At 37.4% G+C, this 19683-nt stretch overlaps 1 protein-coding gene and 1 long non-coding RNA gene across 4 annotated transcripts in view; one reads left to right on the top strand and one right to left on the bottom strand.

Moving 5' to 3' along the window:
* NKAIN3 (sodium/potassium transporting ATPase interacting 3) overlaps nt 1–19683 on the top strand; it is a 617017-nt gene that overhangs the window by 463705 nt on the left and 133629 nt on the right. For all 3 annotated transcript variants that reach the window (XR_013367332.1, XM_077876821.1, XM_077876820.1), the window contains exon 4: nt 2093–2290. Coding sequence is in view for 2 of the 3 variants with exons in the window: in XM_077876821.1 (XP_077732947.1) it covers nt 2093–2290 (198 nt within the window). In the remaining variant the exon portion in view is untranslated. The remainder of the gene's footprint in view (nt 1–2092; nt 2291–19683) is intronic.
* On the bottom strand, nt 6851–17742 carry LOC144300223 (uncharacterized). The gene is made up of 3 exons (XR_013366812.1): nt 17648–17742; nt 8306–8341; nt 6851–7146 (listed from the first exon to the last, which is right to left on the bottom strand). It is a non-coding gene; the product is annotated as an uncharacterized LOC144300223 (long non-coding RNA).

Below are 19683 nucleotides of genomic sequence, written 5' to 3'. Positions count from 1 at the left end.
ATTTTTAGCATCTTACAAGGGGGAGCGGAAAGTTCAGTGCTGGGACCCACCTTGCCACAGACTGGTTTGGTCTTCAACAATCTCCCAGTGGAGTCCCTCCTTTGGTGAACATCCTGCTTCCTCATTGCTACCAGATAAGCTACTCAAGAGGTATAGTTTCCACTATTGAGAAATGTTGGATTTCATGGGCAGGGCTGCCCTGTCTCAATTTGAATTCCTTGAGTTGAGGAGAACCTAAAACTGCAGAGTGGCTTTGCCTACTCAGATGAACTGGACGCACTTCTTACCTCATGGTTCATGTTCATATACAGCAGAGAATAACAGGGGAGAGTTTGCCCATTGTCCTTACTCAAAGAGGTCTCACACTGGTTGTTTTCAGCCCCCATCATATATATGGAAGGGCTTTCCATCTCTTTTTCCTTTAATATTTTATTTAAAAGCAATTTGCCAATACATAGTATAACACCCAGTGCTCATCCCATCAAGTGAAGGGCTTTCCATTTCATACCAGGTGCCTCTGTGTTTTCACAGTTCCAAAAATCAATTTCTGGTCCTTAGAATTTCCCTGTGCCATTGAGATAGGGACTGTCCTCATCTCACTGAGGTAGGGATGAGCATCATTTGTGTTGTATTAGGCTGCCCCTGGGCTTCTGAGCCAAGACCACCACCCCTTGGCAGTAGTGACACCAGAGCTTGCTCACGGTGGTGGCTGGGAAATCCTGAAAGGCTGACCCTGCTCCTGTGGCTTCCCTGCAGGTGCAGTGTCCTAGTCCTTGGGCCCTCTTGCTCTCTCTCCATCATCACACTTCCTCCTTCTGGCTCCACCCTGCAGCTGCAATTTTTAGTTTTTTTGTGAGGCTATCTGTGAGCCTGGCTCTTCACTTATGCTTTTCAATCTATTGTTAAGGGGAAAACAGTATGATCTTAGTTGTACAAGGCTGACATTCCCCCCAAATTACTAAAAGACATCTTTTGAGGATTAAACACCTGGGCTGTTGTTTCTGCTAAGAACTCCTGAAAGCTATTTTGATACGTAAATATCAAGGATTGCCTTCTTTGTTCTTTTGCTGGAGCTGTCAGTGGTATTTTCTGGAAACAATTGAGGAGAAAGGACCCAGGCACCCAGGCGGACCAAATAAGCAATTTTTAAAATTTATTCATTAAATTGGACAATTTATTTTACCTCTCTGTGACTTTATTTCCTTACCTGTGTTAGTTTCTTATGGCTGCTGTATAACAAGATACTATAAACCTGAGGTCTTAATAGAAACTTATTCTCACAGATCTGGAGGCCAGGAGTCTGAAATCTGTTTCACTGCTCTGAAATCAAGGTGTTGACAGGGCCATGCTCCCTCTGGAGCTCTAGAACAGAATCCTTCCTTGTCTCTTCCACCTTCTAATGGCTGCCAACTTTCCCGGGCTTTTGGCCACATCACTCCACTCTCGGCCTCCATGGTCTCATTGCCTTCTCCTCTTTTTTTTTTGTGACTCATCTCCCTATGACTCCTTTTCATATGGATACATGTGATTGCATTTAGGGCCCACTCAGAGAATCCAAAGGTCAGATTTACAGGTTCCAGGAAGTAGGACCTGAATGTCTTTTGGGAGGACTATTATTCAGCCTATTATAAATTGGGTTAGTAATAGTACTTGCATGAACATTAAAGGATATAATATATGAAAAATGCTTAGAACTATGTCTAACATGCAAAAAAGCACTCATTATATGTTAGACCGTGATGGTGATCCCAACGATGATGAATAGGAAAATGCAGACAAAAAGTTTCAAAATGAACAAAGTAATTTTTAAAATGAACATACATAGGTGGTCTTGTCTCTGGATTTTTGATGTGCACTAATCTTAAATTGTTACTCTTCAAAGGACTTTATCTCTATATTAAACTATTGTAATCCAATAGTTTAGATATAAGGTATAAAGAGCCATTTGTGGTTCTGCCTTTTGTTATTTTTCACTTGAAATTTAAATCGTTTCAATAATTTTGTTCATCCTAAATTCTTCCTAAGGTTGAAAATCAAAGATGTGCTATGATAGGCTTGTCTTCTTGTGTTCTCTTGTCTTCTGCCCACCTAGGATACAGATCTGATGACATTCAACATTTCTGTACACCGGTCATGGTGGCGGGAGCATGGGCCTGGTTGTGTCCGAAGAGTGCTGCCTCCGTCAGCCCACGGCATGATGGATGACTACACATATGTCTCCGTCACAGGCTGCTTTGTTGACTTCCAGTACCTAGAGGTCATCCACAGTGCTGTCCAGATACTACTCTCTGTAAGTAGCATATTTGTATTGTTGCCTAATCAAGACTCTCCTTTATGGCCATTTTGTAAGTAAACCTTTTGTCCACATCCATCTGGTAGATTATGCCTTAAATAAGCACATGGAGAACATCCTTTAAACAATGGAAATAGTAGCAAGTATGCTAATATCAGCTATACTTAATGAGGCTACATCTTTTCCTCTTGGTATCCAGGTACTTTGTTTTAGAACTAGTTAGTGATTATAGTTTCTAACTTAATACAGAATACACACCATTCAATGAAATAGCATCGCTGTCCCCCAGAAATAGCCTTGTACATTCTCTACTTTGGGCTCTTCTACTTACACTTCTGCTTCTACTTCCAAAGCATTCTTACTAATGCACATTAATTCCAGAGAAAGAAGGATGCAAACACACCCAATGGCCTGTTCAATCTACTAAGCCTCATATTTCAAATAATAAATCCTTAAAAGACAAATCCCACCAAAGAGTTTTCCACATTGTGTTGCCTAAAATCTGGTGTCAAGACACACTTCCATATAAAGGAGCATAGAGAAGAAATGGCTTGAATGGACCACATAAGGTTCATGTGCTAGGAATCTGTTCATTTTTTTTCTACCAGATTGTCCCACCCACAATTTGATTACAGCGTAAAGTGGAATTAACTTAGGATATATACCATTATCAAGAATGATGTTCCTTTAAGATCCAACAAGGACTTGGAATGTTATTTGAATCAATATGTAATAAAGCCATTTTTAATCACACTTTTCATTTAAACCAACCATCTCTCTCAGTCCTTTGTCCAAATGGTTAGAGGTCGAGTCAGAAAAAAAAAAGATACAGGCTCAATAGTAAATAAATAGACAACAGAAATATAAGAGGTGTGTGTCAGGGGCAGCCTGGGTGGCTCAGTGGTTTAGCACTGCCTTCAGTCCAGGGAATGATCCTGGAGACCCGGGATCAAGTTCCACGTCGGACTACCTGCATGGAGCCTGCTTCCCCCTCTGCCTCTGTCTCTGCCTTTCTCTCTCTCTCTCTGTCTCTCATGAATAAATAAATAAAATCTTTAAAAAAAAAGAAGTGTGTGTCAGTTAAGAATGTACCTTGGAATTATTTCTAGAAAGAAGGTTGAAAAACCCTTGCTAGCACTTACTATATCGATTATCTACTGCTGCATAACACACCACTCCAAAATGGAATTACTTTGAACAATATAAATGTATTGCTTAGAGTTCTATGGATCAGGAATTTGAGCAGGGTTCAGCTGAGTATTCTTCTGCTACACGTGATATGGTCCAAGGTCACTCATATGTACCTTTTAACCAGGAGCTCTGCTGGTACTAGAATCTCTAAGAAGACCTCACTTATATGTCTGGTGCTAGTTATTTGGACCATTCTCCTCCATATGGCTTGTTTTTTTGCAGAAACTTGACAGGCTTTCTTATAACAAGGCAGGTAGTTTCCAAGAGAAGACCAACATGTAAGTGTTTATGCAGCTTCTACTTGAGTAATGCTTATTATTGTTCCATTGACTATAGCAAGCCATATGACCAAGCCCAAGTTGAATGTAGGGGGGTTGTTATGGAAAAGTGACAATATCAGGAGCCATGGCTCATTTGGGGCTGCCCATGTAGCAGTCTTACCTCACTTGTATAATGTATGAATTATTGTTCTTTAACCTTCATATTCAAGTTTTTAAAAAGTGTTTTAGAGCATTTGAAATATAATTCTCTAGAAGGAATAAAGATTGGAATAAAAAATCAAAGAGAAGATTGTTTAGGATTCTAGTTCAATGAAAGACAAATTCTGCACTAAATAAAAAAGAAAGAAGTTGGGCCATGAGACTTAGGAATTTTCCTTCTGAGATGTAACAGGAAATCTGATTATTCATGGTTTTCATATATTGCCAATTGTCAATAGATGCTTATCATCTTTTCCTATTTTCTGGTCATTCTTTAATTTCCCAGTGGTTGCATATGAAACAGTGGTAAATATATATGTTTAAGCCATTGTTTTAAAAAAATATGGAGACAAATTTTTTCTTAAAAATTTTCACACTATTTTTAAGGTAAATGAGTACTCTTTTATTATATATTAGATTCTAAAGGTTTTTATTCTTTTTTGATTCTGAAGCATTTTTCTAGAATCTTTCATATCTGGACAGATCTCCCTCCTTTTAAAAAATTATTCATAGTAAATTGCTAACCACTTTGTGGAATGATAGCATAATGTTTAAATTTTTTTGGAATGCAACAGAATAGTGTGGAATCAGAAAGTCATTTTGCCATATCAAATGAATGGCAAAGTTACAGTATTTATTTGATAAGAGACTGAACTGGCACATAAAAACACACACTAAGGAGAAATACTAAATAAAATAAAATATATTTTGCCACCTCAAAGTACTCCTCAGTTATACATTAATTCCTTAACATATTTGTTTAGGGAACATTCAAAACTGTCCACCTGCATATATAGACCTGACTGTACCAGTCAGCCTTCCAACAATAAAAGAATTAGTTGCTTATCTCTGACTTTTCTTGGGTAATACACCTGTGAGACAAGATTTCCAATATTTTATCTTTTTATATTAAAATAGAATATACTCTGAAATTGTTTCACAATTGTCAAATTATTTATTATTGCGTGGTTACATGGGCTTTTTGTATTTTCCACTTATTTCTTAAAAATATGTTTATAATTATTCGAATTGCAATTTTTAATGTGATGACATGGGAATACTTGCTGTAGCAGTTGCCTAACATGTGCTGAGATGTCTGTCTTATTCCTGAAAAGGGGGGTGATGGTTGCAGCCTATGCTGCATGGGCACCAACTTTGCAAACAGATAAAGGGCTTTGAGATGGCATTAGAGGCACAGAGAGATCTAGAAAGATGCAGGGAGAGGCCAATGGAGGTGGGCAGGATTATGGAGAGCTGTCTCAGGGTTCAAAGGCAGCAGCTCTCTGGCAAGTGAGAGGGAAGTATTTGAATGATATGCCCATGATACAGCTCTGCTCTGCTGACGAATCTTGCCTGTACAATTGTCCCACCTGAGAGTAGAGCTTGGAACTGAAAAAAATGAAATCCCAGTCATAACCATCTACAGGGACTATGTACAAGCTTGACAAAAACAAACCAACAAAAAATAGCAGAATTTGGAAAGAAGGCAATGGCCTGGCATCCCCTGTGGGACCACGTGCCCAGCTCAACTGGCCCCAGCACGGGAGCTCTGGCCTCCACCCTGGGCCAATGCCGCTGTCTCTGCAGAGCAGCACCCTGCCTTGGGCTTCCCTCCCAGGCACCCAGGATGAGCAGAAGAGAGAAAGTAGAAGTCAGAGAAGAGGTTCCTATCACCCAGATCTCACTGAAGCTTGTAGCTTTGGGGCTCCTGCAAATTTTTAACCCCACCAAGTTAAATTTTAACATAGAATCCAAAGAAAAACTGGACAATATTAGGAAAGAAACAAAATCAAATCCATGGAGGAGATGACAAGTCAAGTGTGCTAGCTATGGTTCAAGCTGTTAGTCCCTCCTCTCTGTGAGCACAGACTTTGGTTCATATGCTCATCATTTCTACTGGAAGGATGGCCAGTAACTTCCTAAATAGTCTTCCTGGCCCCAGTTCTGCCTCACCCATCACACGGATACTTGCTTCCCTTGGGGGCGGGAATGATTACAAAGTGCCAATCTGATCACTCACTTTTCTTCTGATCACCAGCCAAAGATTCCCATTACCTTCAAGATGAAATCTGAATTAATATCTTGTTACATGAGAACTTCAGGACCTGCCCCCCTGTAGGATTCCCATGCTCATCTCCCAACATTCCCCTAAAGTAGCCCACCTGCCATCTTCACAGAACATGATAGGTTTGCAAGCATGGCAGGTCTCCCAGCATGCAACACTGTGCTTGGAATGCCTCTCCACCCACCTTCCTCCCTCTCAGGTCTCCAGCCACCTGGCCACAGTCCACTAGTAGATACCCTTTCCCCCAAAGTTTCAGGACATGTTAATTTTTTAAATAGATAATACATTCACTCAGTCCAAAAACATAAAAATGTATATAGTGAAAGTACTCCCTCTTATTTTTGTGCACCCCTTTGCCTGGTTTCCTCATCTCTGCTCCCCAATGGGCAACCACTTTCGTTTTGTTTGTTTTTTAATGCTATGCACATGATTCCAAAGTGTCTATGTGAAATTCAAGAAAATGTGATTATCTTCCTTGCCCCCCACAAAAGACAGCATATGACATGTACTCTTCTGATGTCTTCCTTTTTTCTACTTATCATATATTTTGGAGCTATTTCTGTATCAGAACATCAGTGGTTCATTATTTATTTAATGCCCCCCCCCATTGATGAAAATTTAAATTGTTAACCTCATCTGAATATAATGATGTTGGATGTATAGAACATAATATCACATAGCTAACATAATATATAATGAATAATAGAATACCAATTATCATAGTTATATGTTATTAACTATTATGCATAGCGTTAAACTAAATAATTGTGTGCATGCACCAGTAAGAACATTTCCCAAACCTGCCCTGCTCACTCACCTCCAAGTGTAGTAGATGGCCTATCATGAGAGAAGTTTTATAATCACTGAGTCTCTGGTCTGTCTACCAGAATGAAAGCCCCTTGAAGACTAGAATTGTGCCCTTTTCCACTTGTTCATTTCTGTAGTACCAGTGAGTAGCTGAGTGATGGCACGTGAATACTTGGTGAATGAACAAATGGCCAAGAAACAAGAGATTCAAAGTCTCACGTGGTAAATACAAAAGGAAGAATCCACTTGACCAAAAATGGCAGGAATGTGCACTGACAAAATGCAAGAGGCAGGATGAACTTGAACTTCATCTGGGGAACGAAGGGCATGTATGCAAAATGTTCAGCACAGTGCATAACACAGAGGCACTCAGTAAATATTAGCTTTGTATTGCTATTACTGAGTTCCTACTACAATTGCTCCATACCTTTCCCTTTCCTATGCAAGCTGGTCCTTGTTCAAAAGCCAAAGGCTCCATCCTGATAGACTGTATCTACTGAACTCCTAGGTCTTTAATCCCACACCTGACACCCATTTCCTGCATGAAAAATGTCATTTCTATGATCTTCATAGGACACTCAATCATAAATTTTTATTCTGAGGAGTGAACATTTATTTAACATGTATTTATTTTCCTCATTCTGGTTTCCTAAAGTCCTTCCCTACCCATGCTGCTTGAGAGCATTTGGCTGACCGAATAAATTCCTATTTTCGTGAAAAATTTCAGAATTATTTATCATAGTGAAACCATGATTGAAGTAGTAAGTTAAAGGCCAGTAGCAAGCTCCCAAATGCTGTGGCTTTGACTCCTTATTTACCCAGTATCCCTAATGTCTACAGCTATACCTAACTCAGAGTGGCCACTCATTCAGAGTTGTTGAGTAAATTATATAAATTTTCTAGATTTTAGTTTTATAAAACACAGTGCATAATGTATAAACATTGAATATAATTTACTGAGGCTACGTCTTAATTTTGTTTCATACCATTTGGTAAAGAAAACCTATCCAAACAACATGCTTCCAAATTATTTCTGATTCAGATGCTATTTGTTTGGATTGGTGAGAGAATACCCAGGTGCACAGAAAAGGAAAGTCAGTCTGCTCCAAGACCATAACTCTCCCTGTGAATTTGTTCTTCCAAATCTGTGTGTTTTGTATTTGAGCAGGCCTCCACTAGTCTAGTTACTTTGCTCCCGTTAAGGAGAACATCAAAACAGTTTCTGGTGAAAATGTAAAATTATGTCCAGTTAAATTCCAAGCACTATACTGTACATATTTTCAAAATCAGATTTCCATTCTGGAAATTTAACACCACAGATTTAAACAAGAAACATATATATGAAATTAAATACTACAACCCAGAATGCAGTGTTTCCTTTTTCCACTAAAGAATATGGATAAAATATTTCTGATTGAAAGAATCTCTATAACCAATTAATCTCATTCTACAATGTTATGTTTTACTCACCTAATTACCAAACATCTGACCATGAAATCTTGAAAACTAAAATGAAACAAATAATGAAAAGTCATATTTCTATCACATATAATGAACTAAGGATCATTATCAATAACATATATTTAGGATTGCCTGGGTGGCTCAGCGGTTGAGCGTCTGCTTTCGGCTCAGGGCGTGATCCCAGACTTTGGGATCAAGTCCCACATCGGGCTTCCTGCATAGAGCCTGCTTCTCCCTCTGCCTGTGTCTCTGCCCCTCTCTCTGTGTCTCTCATGAGTAAATAAATAAAATCTTTAAAAAAAAAAACACATGATATTTAAATGAATAATAAAAACAATGAAATTTAATCATTCAGGCAATGAAGGATATGAACAAATGTAATTACATAAGAGAAGATTCAAATTGTAAACAAAGGTGTAAAATATGATTATTTTCAATAGTAGTTTGATATGTACAAATTAAAGTTACACTAATTTAACAGCTTCAAAAACAATAATACATAGTATTGAAGTAAATTTTTATTAACTTATTGGTAAAGGCATTCTTTATTGTGAGGCCCATTAAAATGTCTGTACCTTTTGTCCCTGTAAGCTCACTCAGTGGAATTTCTCCCAAGAAAAGAATTCAACGGAAACAAAGAGCTACCTGCATGATGTTCTTTTCACTGTTATTTATAATAGTGAACCTAGGTATGTCTAAACATATCCTGTTCAAGACAGTATAACAATTTACAGTACATCAACATGATCACTGGATAGATAGCAATAACTATGATAATTTAATATAAAATTTTATACTAAAACATGGAAAGGATTTCTGATTTAAATAAGCAGTCAAGGAAAAGAAGTAAGATGCAAAAGACAGGTGTGGAATTATGTGTTTTCTCCCAAAATGTTTTTAAATATTGTATCACATGTTTAACATACTGTTTAATTGTCACATAATTTGTATAGGAGAGTGGAAGAGATATTATGGTTGTTTTTCTTAGATCATTAAACATTCCTAAATCTCATAATATTTACGTGATCATTTAGAGACACTTTTAAATCTATGTTATTACAAGTTATTCCATTTTAGTGGACCGCTCTGTTCTGAGGTCAGTAATAATAAATATGTAACTTAAGGCTCTTTTTCAATTTTTGGCATTAGTTATTTGCTGGCAAACAGATCCATATACTCATGGTAACCATTAAACAACATCTAGATAGACAATTAGATAAATATTTTAAGGACCTTATTTTTTAAAACTACTAGACGAATTCTAATCTGTAGACCTGGAAGAGATATTGAAAACTCACCTATCTCCCCGGAGATAGTTTTACACACATATTGTCTTGAATCCTTGCTGTCAACATATTCTCCTTCATATCTGATAGGTGACAGTGTTTCATTCTTTAACATCTTTGGAGGCTGTCCCCATGGTCAGATCTGGGGCCCAGAGCACTCTGAGAATGGCTTTTCTAACATCCCCATTCTGTTTACACGTCAGCGTTCATCACTGTTCTCTGCCCTTTATATCAGACACATTCAGCTTAAAGATAAATTAAAACTCTATAGAGCGAAAAGTAACATTAGACCACAAGGTATCCTGCAGAATCTGTATCCTCAGAAGGCTGCATGGGTATCTGTTCCATCTGCTTAGAGTAAACGGCCCCATGACAGGAGCAGATAATACTATTGCTAATTCGCTAACATATGCTCACACAGTGTAAGAATGAAAGTCAAAAGATAAGCTTTGAAATAAGTTCCACTTACTATGAATTATATTCCTCCAAAAATGTGAATACAGCAAAAAGAAGGGTTTTTGTTGTTGTTGTTTTGTTTTTGTATATTAGCTTTTATATTTATTTAACCTGCTCCCAATATTTTTGAAGCTTCTCTGAGTGCTTTGCAAATATGAACTCATTTAATCTTTAAAATGGCCCAAGAAGAAAGTATTATTTTATTCATTTCTCCAGTGTGGAAACTGAGATGTATGGAGAAATTCAGCAATTTTCCCAAGGTCACACGGCTTGTAATGAGCGAAGCTGACCTCAAACCCAGGCAGATGGAATCCAGAGTCCATGGTCTTAACTACTTTGTTGTGCTTCCTTATGACATTGGAAAGAGAGCGTCTAATTTCCTGACAGCCCTTTGCCGAGGTCAGTGGTAAACTCCCTCGGAGTTGTGGGGCTGTGAATCTCCTCTTGTGTTGATGGGTTTACTGACAACTCCAGTATTTTAAAATAAAAGAGAGCAATTAATAATTATCCAATAGCTAAAAGATTTATGAAGTGAATAGTTCAAAATGTTCCTTTCACCCTTGAAAATATCTGTTTTTAAGATTTTATTTATTTATTTGTTTACTTGAGACAGAGGAAGCATGAGGGGAGGTACAGATGAGGAGGGAGAAGGAGAGAATCTCAAGCAGACTCCCCACTGAGTCCAAAGGCTGACACAGGGCTCAATCCCAGGACCCTGAGATTAGGACCTGAGCCAAAACCAAGAGTCAGATAATTAACTGACTGAGCCACCTAGGTGCCCTGAAACTGTCTAACTACCTTTTTGTTGTTTAAAAAAAAAAAAGGAAGATTTCAACACATGAAATGCTAAGTATATCACATTCCTTTTTTCATTGTTTTGCTTGCTGGGCCTTTCTAGGCACTACTAAGAGGAAATAAATCATAATCAACCTACCACCTAAACTCTTCGTAGAATCACTCTTTCCCATTAAATCCATTTTTACATGAAATAGATGGTTTCTGTCTGTGCCAAAATGTGAGCCATTTTTAAGTGTTACCTAGAAGTATTAGTATTTACTTTAGTTACTCCCTATACACCATCTTTGATCTCTGTATTCAGTTTCATCCTCAGAAAACTGAGTCAACAGTTCATTCAGAGGCCCATAAGGGAACCATTTATCGGACTTATCGGACCATCAGAATACTGGGAAGTGTTCATGGTTGTGGGGGAAGAATTGCCATTGCCATGTTGACAACATAAAAAGGTTTTGGTAGAGACATTTGTGTTCAGGAACCAGGAATATGTCTGGTCAGTAAAGTCGCTTGGGTTTGAAAGTGATTGTCTTGTGAACTATAATTGTAAGTAATGTCTTTCTTGTTATTCATGCCTTTGCAGTGTATGTTCTCTGTCTTTGAAATGTGCATACATGTTTTAAAGCCTTTACTGGAATATAATTCACATGCCTACAATACATCCATTTCAATCATACAGTTTAGTAGTTTTCAGTTCACAGATACGGCAGCCATCAGCATAGTCAATTTCAGAATGTATTCATCACCTTGAAAAGAAACCTTGACCCTTTAGCTATTACCATCTATCCTTTCTTTCTCCCCCAATCCTAAGCATCAACTACACTACTTTCTGTTTTTATGGACTTGGCTGTTCCGGTCATTCCATATAAATGAAATCATGTAATATGTGGCTGTTTGTATCTGGCTTCTTTCACTCTGAATGTTTGCAAGATTTCCTCATGCATCTTGTAGAAGAACTGTATTCCTTTTTATGGCTGAATAATACTCTTTCCTGTATTCACTTTTAATATTTTTGTCTAACACTTGTACAGTATTTAACAGAATTTTCAGAAATGCAAAGCCTAAATAAATAAAAAAAAGGAAATGCAATTCCTGTTCACTGATAAAAACTTAAGTGAAATTTGGCACAATCTACCATATATTCTGTCTACGTATATATCCATGTTTTGGAAACCTTTAGATTACAGATAGCAATTTTCAGCTCATAGATGCTTCGTCTTACATAAATCCAGTATTAATATCTGTCTCTTGTACTCAGCATCTGGGGTTTTAACAACCTAAAGCATGTACACATTTAAAGTTCATATTTTTCTTATACCATAGCATTCTCCCTAATAGTATGTGTATGATTGGATTTTATTCTGTATGTTAACCAGTTATCACAGACCTTTATGTCTCAAACCACAAATTCCATACCATTTCCAAACAACAGAACTAAGTCTCATAAGGCCCGAGCATTCATGATTATCCCAGGCATGTTTGCAGTTTTCATAAATTATTACTGCCCTACTGGTTTCAAATAATCTGCTAGACATTGATTATTAAATGCAAAAGTGAGTTATAACATTTGGTAGACTTAAATACAATTTCATCAGAGAAATGTAAAGCTTAATTAGAAATCATATCTAGCACAAAAATCATTATATAGGAAATCTGAGATATGTTTAATAATTAATCAAAGTAAACACTGTGACTTGGGCTTATGGAGATGTTAGAAGCAAGAAAGCTAATTTTATTGATGCTTTACTTAGGGTAATTTAATGTCATTCAGCTGTTGGCAGACATTTCATCTTTAGCCTTAGGTAGAATTAATTATTCGTTAAAAAGAAAAAGTAGCTTTCATAATGATAAGAATTAATGCAAAAACATTTACACTCTCCTTTTAGAAGACCAAATTTTGTACAAATTCCCTAAAGAACATCTTTTGTCATTTTTTGTGTTCTTTCTAAATGAAAACAAGCTGTACATCATTCATTCAGAAAAAATATATTCAGTAAGCCCCCTCTTCTATACAAAGCACCATGCTAGGAGCTTTGGGGAGGAAAGGATGGGGATAAACCAAAGTAGAACTTGACATAGTCCTTCCCAAGGTATCATTCAGTCTATTAGGGAAGATTGGCAGGCAAGCAAAATATCAGCTTTTAGAATGCCCAAAAGGATAGAGTGCTGGGACTTCACTGAACTTGCAGGACAGGTTTTATGACTGGTTTTGTGTTATTTGCTAATAAATACTGTCTCGTGTGTGGCAAAGTTTATACCAGACCTGCTTGCTTTCTGGTAGCAAGATTGTGGGAGAAAAAAAAAAAAAAAAAACTTTGTTCCTTGACTTCCTCTAAATACCTACCCAAAAAAGACTTAATGATTATAAATGATCAAATCGGTTTAGTCAATACTTAGCAGAGTAGCCGGAGAAGATGTCTCTTAGGAAGAAGCATTGAGCTGACATACAAATGAAGTCAATTAGAGTAGAGCTAGGAATATTCCAGAGGAAACAGAAAGATCTGCACAGCCAGAGCCTAGAGAACAAGTGAGTGAGTAGTGAAAGATGAAATGAGAGAAGTAGGTAGGAGTTAGAGAAGCCATGGTACAGAATTTGAGTTGGATTATAAGACACTGGCAAGATACTATTATGTTTCAACCAAGAGAGTGATATGATCTATGTTTAGGAAAGCAACTCTGGAGCTGTTTGAAGAATGGATTGGAGAACAAGGATGAAAGAAAATAAGCCAATTTGATGGCTATTCCAATAGACCACCTGAGAAAGGATGGTGACTTGGACTTGAGTTGTGGCCATGGAAGTAGATATGCCTAGACAGGAGTCCTTGCAGGATGAGAGCAAGTGGCATGTGAGGAAAAGGAAGAAATAAGGATGGAACTTAGGGTTTGGATTTGAGCACTAGATAATGCTGCTAGTTACTGAGACGAGTCTGGGAATCTTATTTTACTGGTAGCTTTTATCTCTGCTTGACATGTAAAACAAAAGCAATCAAACACAGATTATTTTTTAAGTTTAATAATTAAAAGAATATTCCCAGATTTATCATGAAACTTAAAACACAGTCAGCCATCTAAAAGTAGAAGATATGCCTCCTCAGACTGAAAAATCTTGCCATTCTAATGGTTCAGAATTATCACTTTATAATGGTTTAAAGTAACTAGCGCGATAATGGCCATTCACATTTGACTAAGCTGATAGCAAAAGAGCTATGAAGGTGATACTCTTTATTTAAATTAATCAATGTAAATAGCTCTTTCATTTAAAATTGATTTATATAAAATTTGAGCAAATATTTGCAGTGCATAATTACTACTTAGTAGCAAAGATAATCAGGAAGTCCTGTGGACAATGAAACATGAACAATTAAAATCTTTAAGATACACAAAGTTTTTAATAATAAGCAAAACTAATCCAAATAAATAGAAAACTGTGTTATAATGTTTAGCTATAAAAGGTTTTTTTTAAAGATTTTTTCTTTATTTATTCATGAGAGACAGAGAGAGAGAGAGAGAGGCAGAGACACAGGCAGAGGGAGAAGCAGGCTCCATGCAGGGAGCCTGATGTGGGACTCAATCCCGGGTCTCCAGGATCACACCCTGGGCCAAAGGCAGGCACTAAACCCCTGAGCTACCCCAGGGATCACCTGTAAAAGGATTCTAAAGACAATGTTAATAATAAAAAGAATCACAGGTATCATTACTGGGTATATACTATGTGCCTTGGCATCTCCTTTTGAAGTGTTACCTTGCATAATCTTGCATAATCTTCTCAGGAATAATGAAAGGTAGGCTGTATTATCTCTAGTTATATATGAAGAAACTGTGACATGAAATAAATATCTTGTCCAAGATCCTGTGGTCAGTGATTGGGGAGGAGACATCAAACTTTGTTCTTATGTATCCCAAAACTATTATGCTTATTGAGGATATTTCATTAATACATAAAACAAAAGGTAATATAGATCTAAATACATCTTTTCATGTATGCTTTGGAAAGATATTAAAGTTCTAAAATATCAATTTGCAAATCTTGTCCATTTATTTCACAATTTTGTGTAAGTCCAAATCTTTAAATTGTGAGATTTTTGTGTCCTACATGTACTGGACAGAGGAAACAAATTCTATTCCAGTTATTATTAATATCCAATTATTCTTGTTAGTGGAGTAAATCATCAGAACAAAACCAAAACTACCAAGTAATGCTTTCAGGAGGGGCTTTGGAAGACCTTTATGAATATTAAATCATGCTGGGTTCTGGGTCTGCATGAAAAACAAAGAGGAAAATCAGTGAAGATTCAATTTGTAAAGAGTTTTCAGTTTCTTAACCTAGAACACCTTCTCAACCTGTTAATACTTCTTCAGCCTCTGTAACTTTCAGACTGATGGAAAGACTGTGCTTAAGCAAAATTCACCTGCTTCTAATCCAGACATGTGTTCTCATTTGACTCTTTCTTTCCTGGAGGAGACATGATATATTCAATCTGAATTTTCTTTCCTGGCCATTGAGTCAACTTATATTTGTATAGGAGCTACACTGTAAAAAAGGACTTAATAAAAATTCAACGACTTTTATATGACAAGAAGTTAATTGTCAATATATAGCTATATGTATATAATTTCCATTAAGTGAAACTTTTTCATCTCTTATATTAAGCCAGTATTTTATATTTTATTTCAGCATGGGATTTGTTTCTATGAAATTAGTGTTTATGTTCAAATTATAATAGATTTTATTTTTATTTATTTTTTAAAAGATTTATTTATTTATTCATGAGACACACAGACTGAGAGAGAGAAGCAGAAACATAGGCAGAGGGAGAAGCAGGCTCCTCGCAAGCCCCATGCGGGACTGCATCCCAGATCCCAGGATCACGACCTGAGCCGAAGGCAGGCACCCAACTGCTGAGCCACCCAGGCGTCCCAGATCTTATTTTTAGAATATACTTGGAAAAGCAGTTAGAATTTTACTAATGCTATGGTCTGAATATTTGTGCCCTCCGCCCCAAATTTTTATGCTGAAATCCTAACCTGCTAAGATAATGGTATCAGGAGGTGAGGCCTTATGGGAGGTGCTTAAGCAGTATAAGTGGAGCCCTCATAAATGGGATTAGTGTGGTATGAAAGGGGCTCCAGGAAGATCCTTACCCCTTCCAACATGTGAGGACATAGTGAGAAGGTGTGGTCAATGAACCAGGAAGAGGACCCTCACCCAACCACACTGGTACCTTGATCTGGGACTTTCCAGTCTCTAAAATTGTAAGAAATCAAATTTTTGTTGCTTATCAGTTACTCCATCTGTGGTATTTTATTATAGCAGCTTGAATGGACTAAGACAACTGAGTCAGACCAAAATACTTATTTCTAAACTCTTCAGCACTACTTTGCAAGTGACTTGAATCTTCATTGTTTGTTTCATTTGAATTATCAGCAACAGATACTAATCGACAATTTACTTTTGGCCTAGCACTAAAGTAGGTAGATTCTCTATCTCGGTACTACAGATATAAGACATGTTGACACAGCCTAACACTCATAATTGTTGGTGATTAGAAAGAATAGTACAGAGGAAAAGAGTGAAGGAATAAATATGTAATAATTATTAGGTATAGGCTTTGTTCTACACACTGTATAAATATTAAGTCATTGAATCTTCTTAGCAATTCTATTATCCCCATTTCTCAAATAAGGAAAGTAAGGAAGAAAATGCTATACACCTTGCCCAAGGTCACCCAGATAACACATAGTAGAACTGAGATTGAAACCAGGTAGTCTGGCTCAAAAACACACATTGTTTAAAGCCTCTGGTTTTTGATCTTCCAACAGAGATTGCCTTCAGAATTGGCTTCCAATTAGATAAAACAGACATTTCAAATCCTCTTTGAAATTCAGAGGTGGGAGATGTTCTGGTTACCCTGAACCAGATGGTGAAACAAGGCCTTCAGTGCAGATAGTTGCCTTAGGAGGTGATCCGAAGGAACACAGGAAAAAAGGAATGAGAAAAGCTAGTGAAGAATGGGTTGTTGAACAAGTTATTACTGTGAGCTCAGAGTTCAAGATCCTGGGGATCATCCCTTAGTTCCATGTGTATGTCCCCATCCTCTCAACTTGAGTGCTTCCTTAAGAATATTAAATCCCTGGCATTCCGGGATGCCCTGCCCAAGATGTGAGCAGGATGTTTTGGGGCCAGAGAAATCTCTCAAGCCAAGAATCATGGAAGTCAGTGTGCAGAACTGTCCACTGACATTTCAGGGTAACTCACAGGTGGGTTAACAGAGTAGGGAGAAGAGGATAATAGTACACACTACAGTAAGGAACAGCAGACATCTATTGCCTTTGCCTGTCATCTTCCATATCCCTAACTTTTGATGACAGGACTTCAATTGCCTTGTAGTTAGACACACATCCATTCTCCCTCTGCATGTTAAAGGTGGGCTCTGGTTAGGGCAAGACTGACTCCACTACCCTCTAGCTCCAGGGTAAAACATGAATCCTAAGATTTTTCAGTCAGCATATTCCTTCCCCTGGACCCAGTGACTGGTTCATAAATAGTCCTATAAGCTTATTTCTGAGATTCATCTGTACTATTCTTTTTTTTTAATAATGCCTTTCCATTTTTTAAATTTAGCTCTTTAAAAAATAAACATTTTATTTATTTATGAGAGAGATTGAGAGGCAGAGACATAGACAGAGGGAGAAGCAGGCTCCATGCAGGAAGCCTGATATGGGACCCAATCCCGGGACTCCAGGATCACGCCCTGAGCCAAAGGCAGATGCTCAACTCCCGAGCCACCCAGGCATCCCTCAGCTGTACAATTCTCACCTTTTAGGAAATATAAATTTTTCCTTCCAAGGTTGCTGAATTGGGAGGGCTTGGATTTGTAGATGGAAACAGCCATTGTGTAGACAAGGCCTATCTGAGAGAAAAACAGATCTGTAAAAAAAGAAAGGACATACAGACACAGAGGAATACAGGCATAGTAGTTCTGAATTGAGTCCTACCCAAACTAGTCTTACGCATGGACTTTTCAATTACAAGTCAATACAAGTCTTACGCATGGACTTTTCAATTACAATAAATTCTCTTTTCTGCTTAATTTCAGAAGAATTTCTCCTGCCTATACCACTTTTCCATAATATTTTTGAATGCCTGAACAGTGTCTTAACTTCTGTTTACTGCATAGTTACTTAAAAGTTCAGAATTATTGATTGAAAGGGATCTTTGAAGCCATATAAGCCAGTCTTCCTCATGGTCTACAGTTGTGCTATGCAATGTGGCAGGCAAATGTCATGAGGCAGATGAAATGCGGTATGTCCAAACTGAGATGTGCTGTAAATGTAATACACACACTGAATTTTGAACACCTAGTACATAATAAATGTGAAGATATCCCATTGATCATTTTTCTATATTGATTATATGTTGAAATAAAAAGTATTTAGGATATATTAGGTTAAACAGAATATATAATTAAAATTAATTTATCTTCTTTTTTTTTTGAAGTGGTCACTAGACAACTTAACATCATATATGCAGCTCACACTATATTCCTATTGGACAATGCTGATCTGTGTCTTCCCTAACAAATTGTAATGCAGACTTTCCTTGAACATGCAGCTCATTACCCCTCTAGGCTGCCCCATCCATTATTAGGCTGTTCTAAGTGTTAAAAATTATTGTCTGTAGATCCAAGATCCATCACCCTGAAACTTCCAACTATTGGCATTAGTTTTGCCTCCTGAGTAGGACAGAGTATTTCCTCCTCATTCATATCCAGCTTTTCTGGTTTGTTACTGGAAGATTACCATACAGCATATCTTTCACTATCTTATCTCATTGGACATCACAGACATTTTGACTGGTGCTTTGCTGACAGGATCCAGTATTTGCATTAGCAACTGTTGCAGATTTATTAGCTATAATCTTTTTATGTTGAATGCAAAACCTGGCTCCATGCCCTTCTTGTAAAGCTATAGGCAAGGTATAGATTTCTGTTTGGAACTTAGAAAGCTCTCTCTACCCCCATAAGGTGTGACCTGGAGAGAAGTTAAAGTCATCCAGCAGGGATGTTTTCTTATGCCCTGAGTTTAATCTTGAGAAATGGACATGGACTTCAAGCTGAGAAGAGGACAGTTGTCAAAAGGAAATGGCAGTTCTGAGTCCATTTTTGGCAAACGAGTCTATTCCGGTATAACCTGCTCCAACCCGGGCTTTATGAAGGCAGACTGGTTGTAACTCTGGATGAAATAGCTTCTTTGTCATTAGTATCCTTAAAGAAGTACACAGAAATGTAATGTCCTTTTTAAATTCAAAAATAAAATAAGTAGAACGTTGCAAATTGCTACTTAAGTATGTAATGAAGATGTCAAGTTTCAGGTTCTTGATGCTTGCTTTTATGATCAAATAGAATTCACATCTTTCGGGACACTTGGTGGCTCAGTGGTTGAGCATCTGCCTTCAGCTCTGGGCGTGATCCTGGGATCTGGGATCGAGTCTGCATTGGGCCCCTTGCAGGGAGCCTGCTTCTCCCTCTGCTTATATCTCTGCCTCTCTCTGTGTGTCTCTCATGAATAAATAAATAATCTTAAAAAAAATTCACATCTTTCAAGTTAGGGTCATAGTTTAAAATACTTATCATCTGTGGTTCTAACATAATCATTGCAAAGTTGTGGGCATCCATGATAAGTCCTTTTAATTAGTATTCCTTACATTTCAGAATACTGACATTCTTGAAAACAAAAACTTATCTGCCCAAAACTTCATTTCATATAATTTCAATGTAGATTTCATCACTATCCTCTAAATCCACATTTTAATCTAGTGATCAGATGGAATTCTTTTCTTGTCTAGGGAAAGCT

The sequence above is a fragment of the Canis aureus genome, chromosome 28 (assembly GCF_053574225.1).
Source record: "Canis aureus isolate CA01 chromosome 28, VMU_Caureus_v.1.0, whole genome shotgun sequence".
Lineage (NCBI taxonomy): Eukaryota > Metazoa > Chordata > Mammalia > Carnivora > Canidae > Canis > Canis aureus.
The sequence above is the reverse complement of the archived record's forward strand: the minus strand, read 5'-3'. Positions and strand labels throughout refer to the sequence as shown.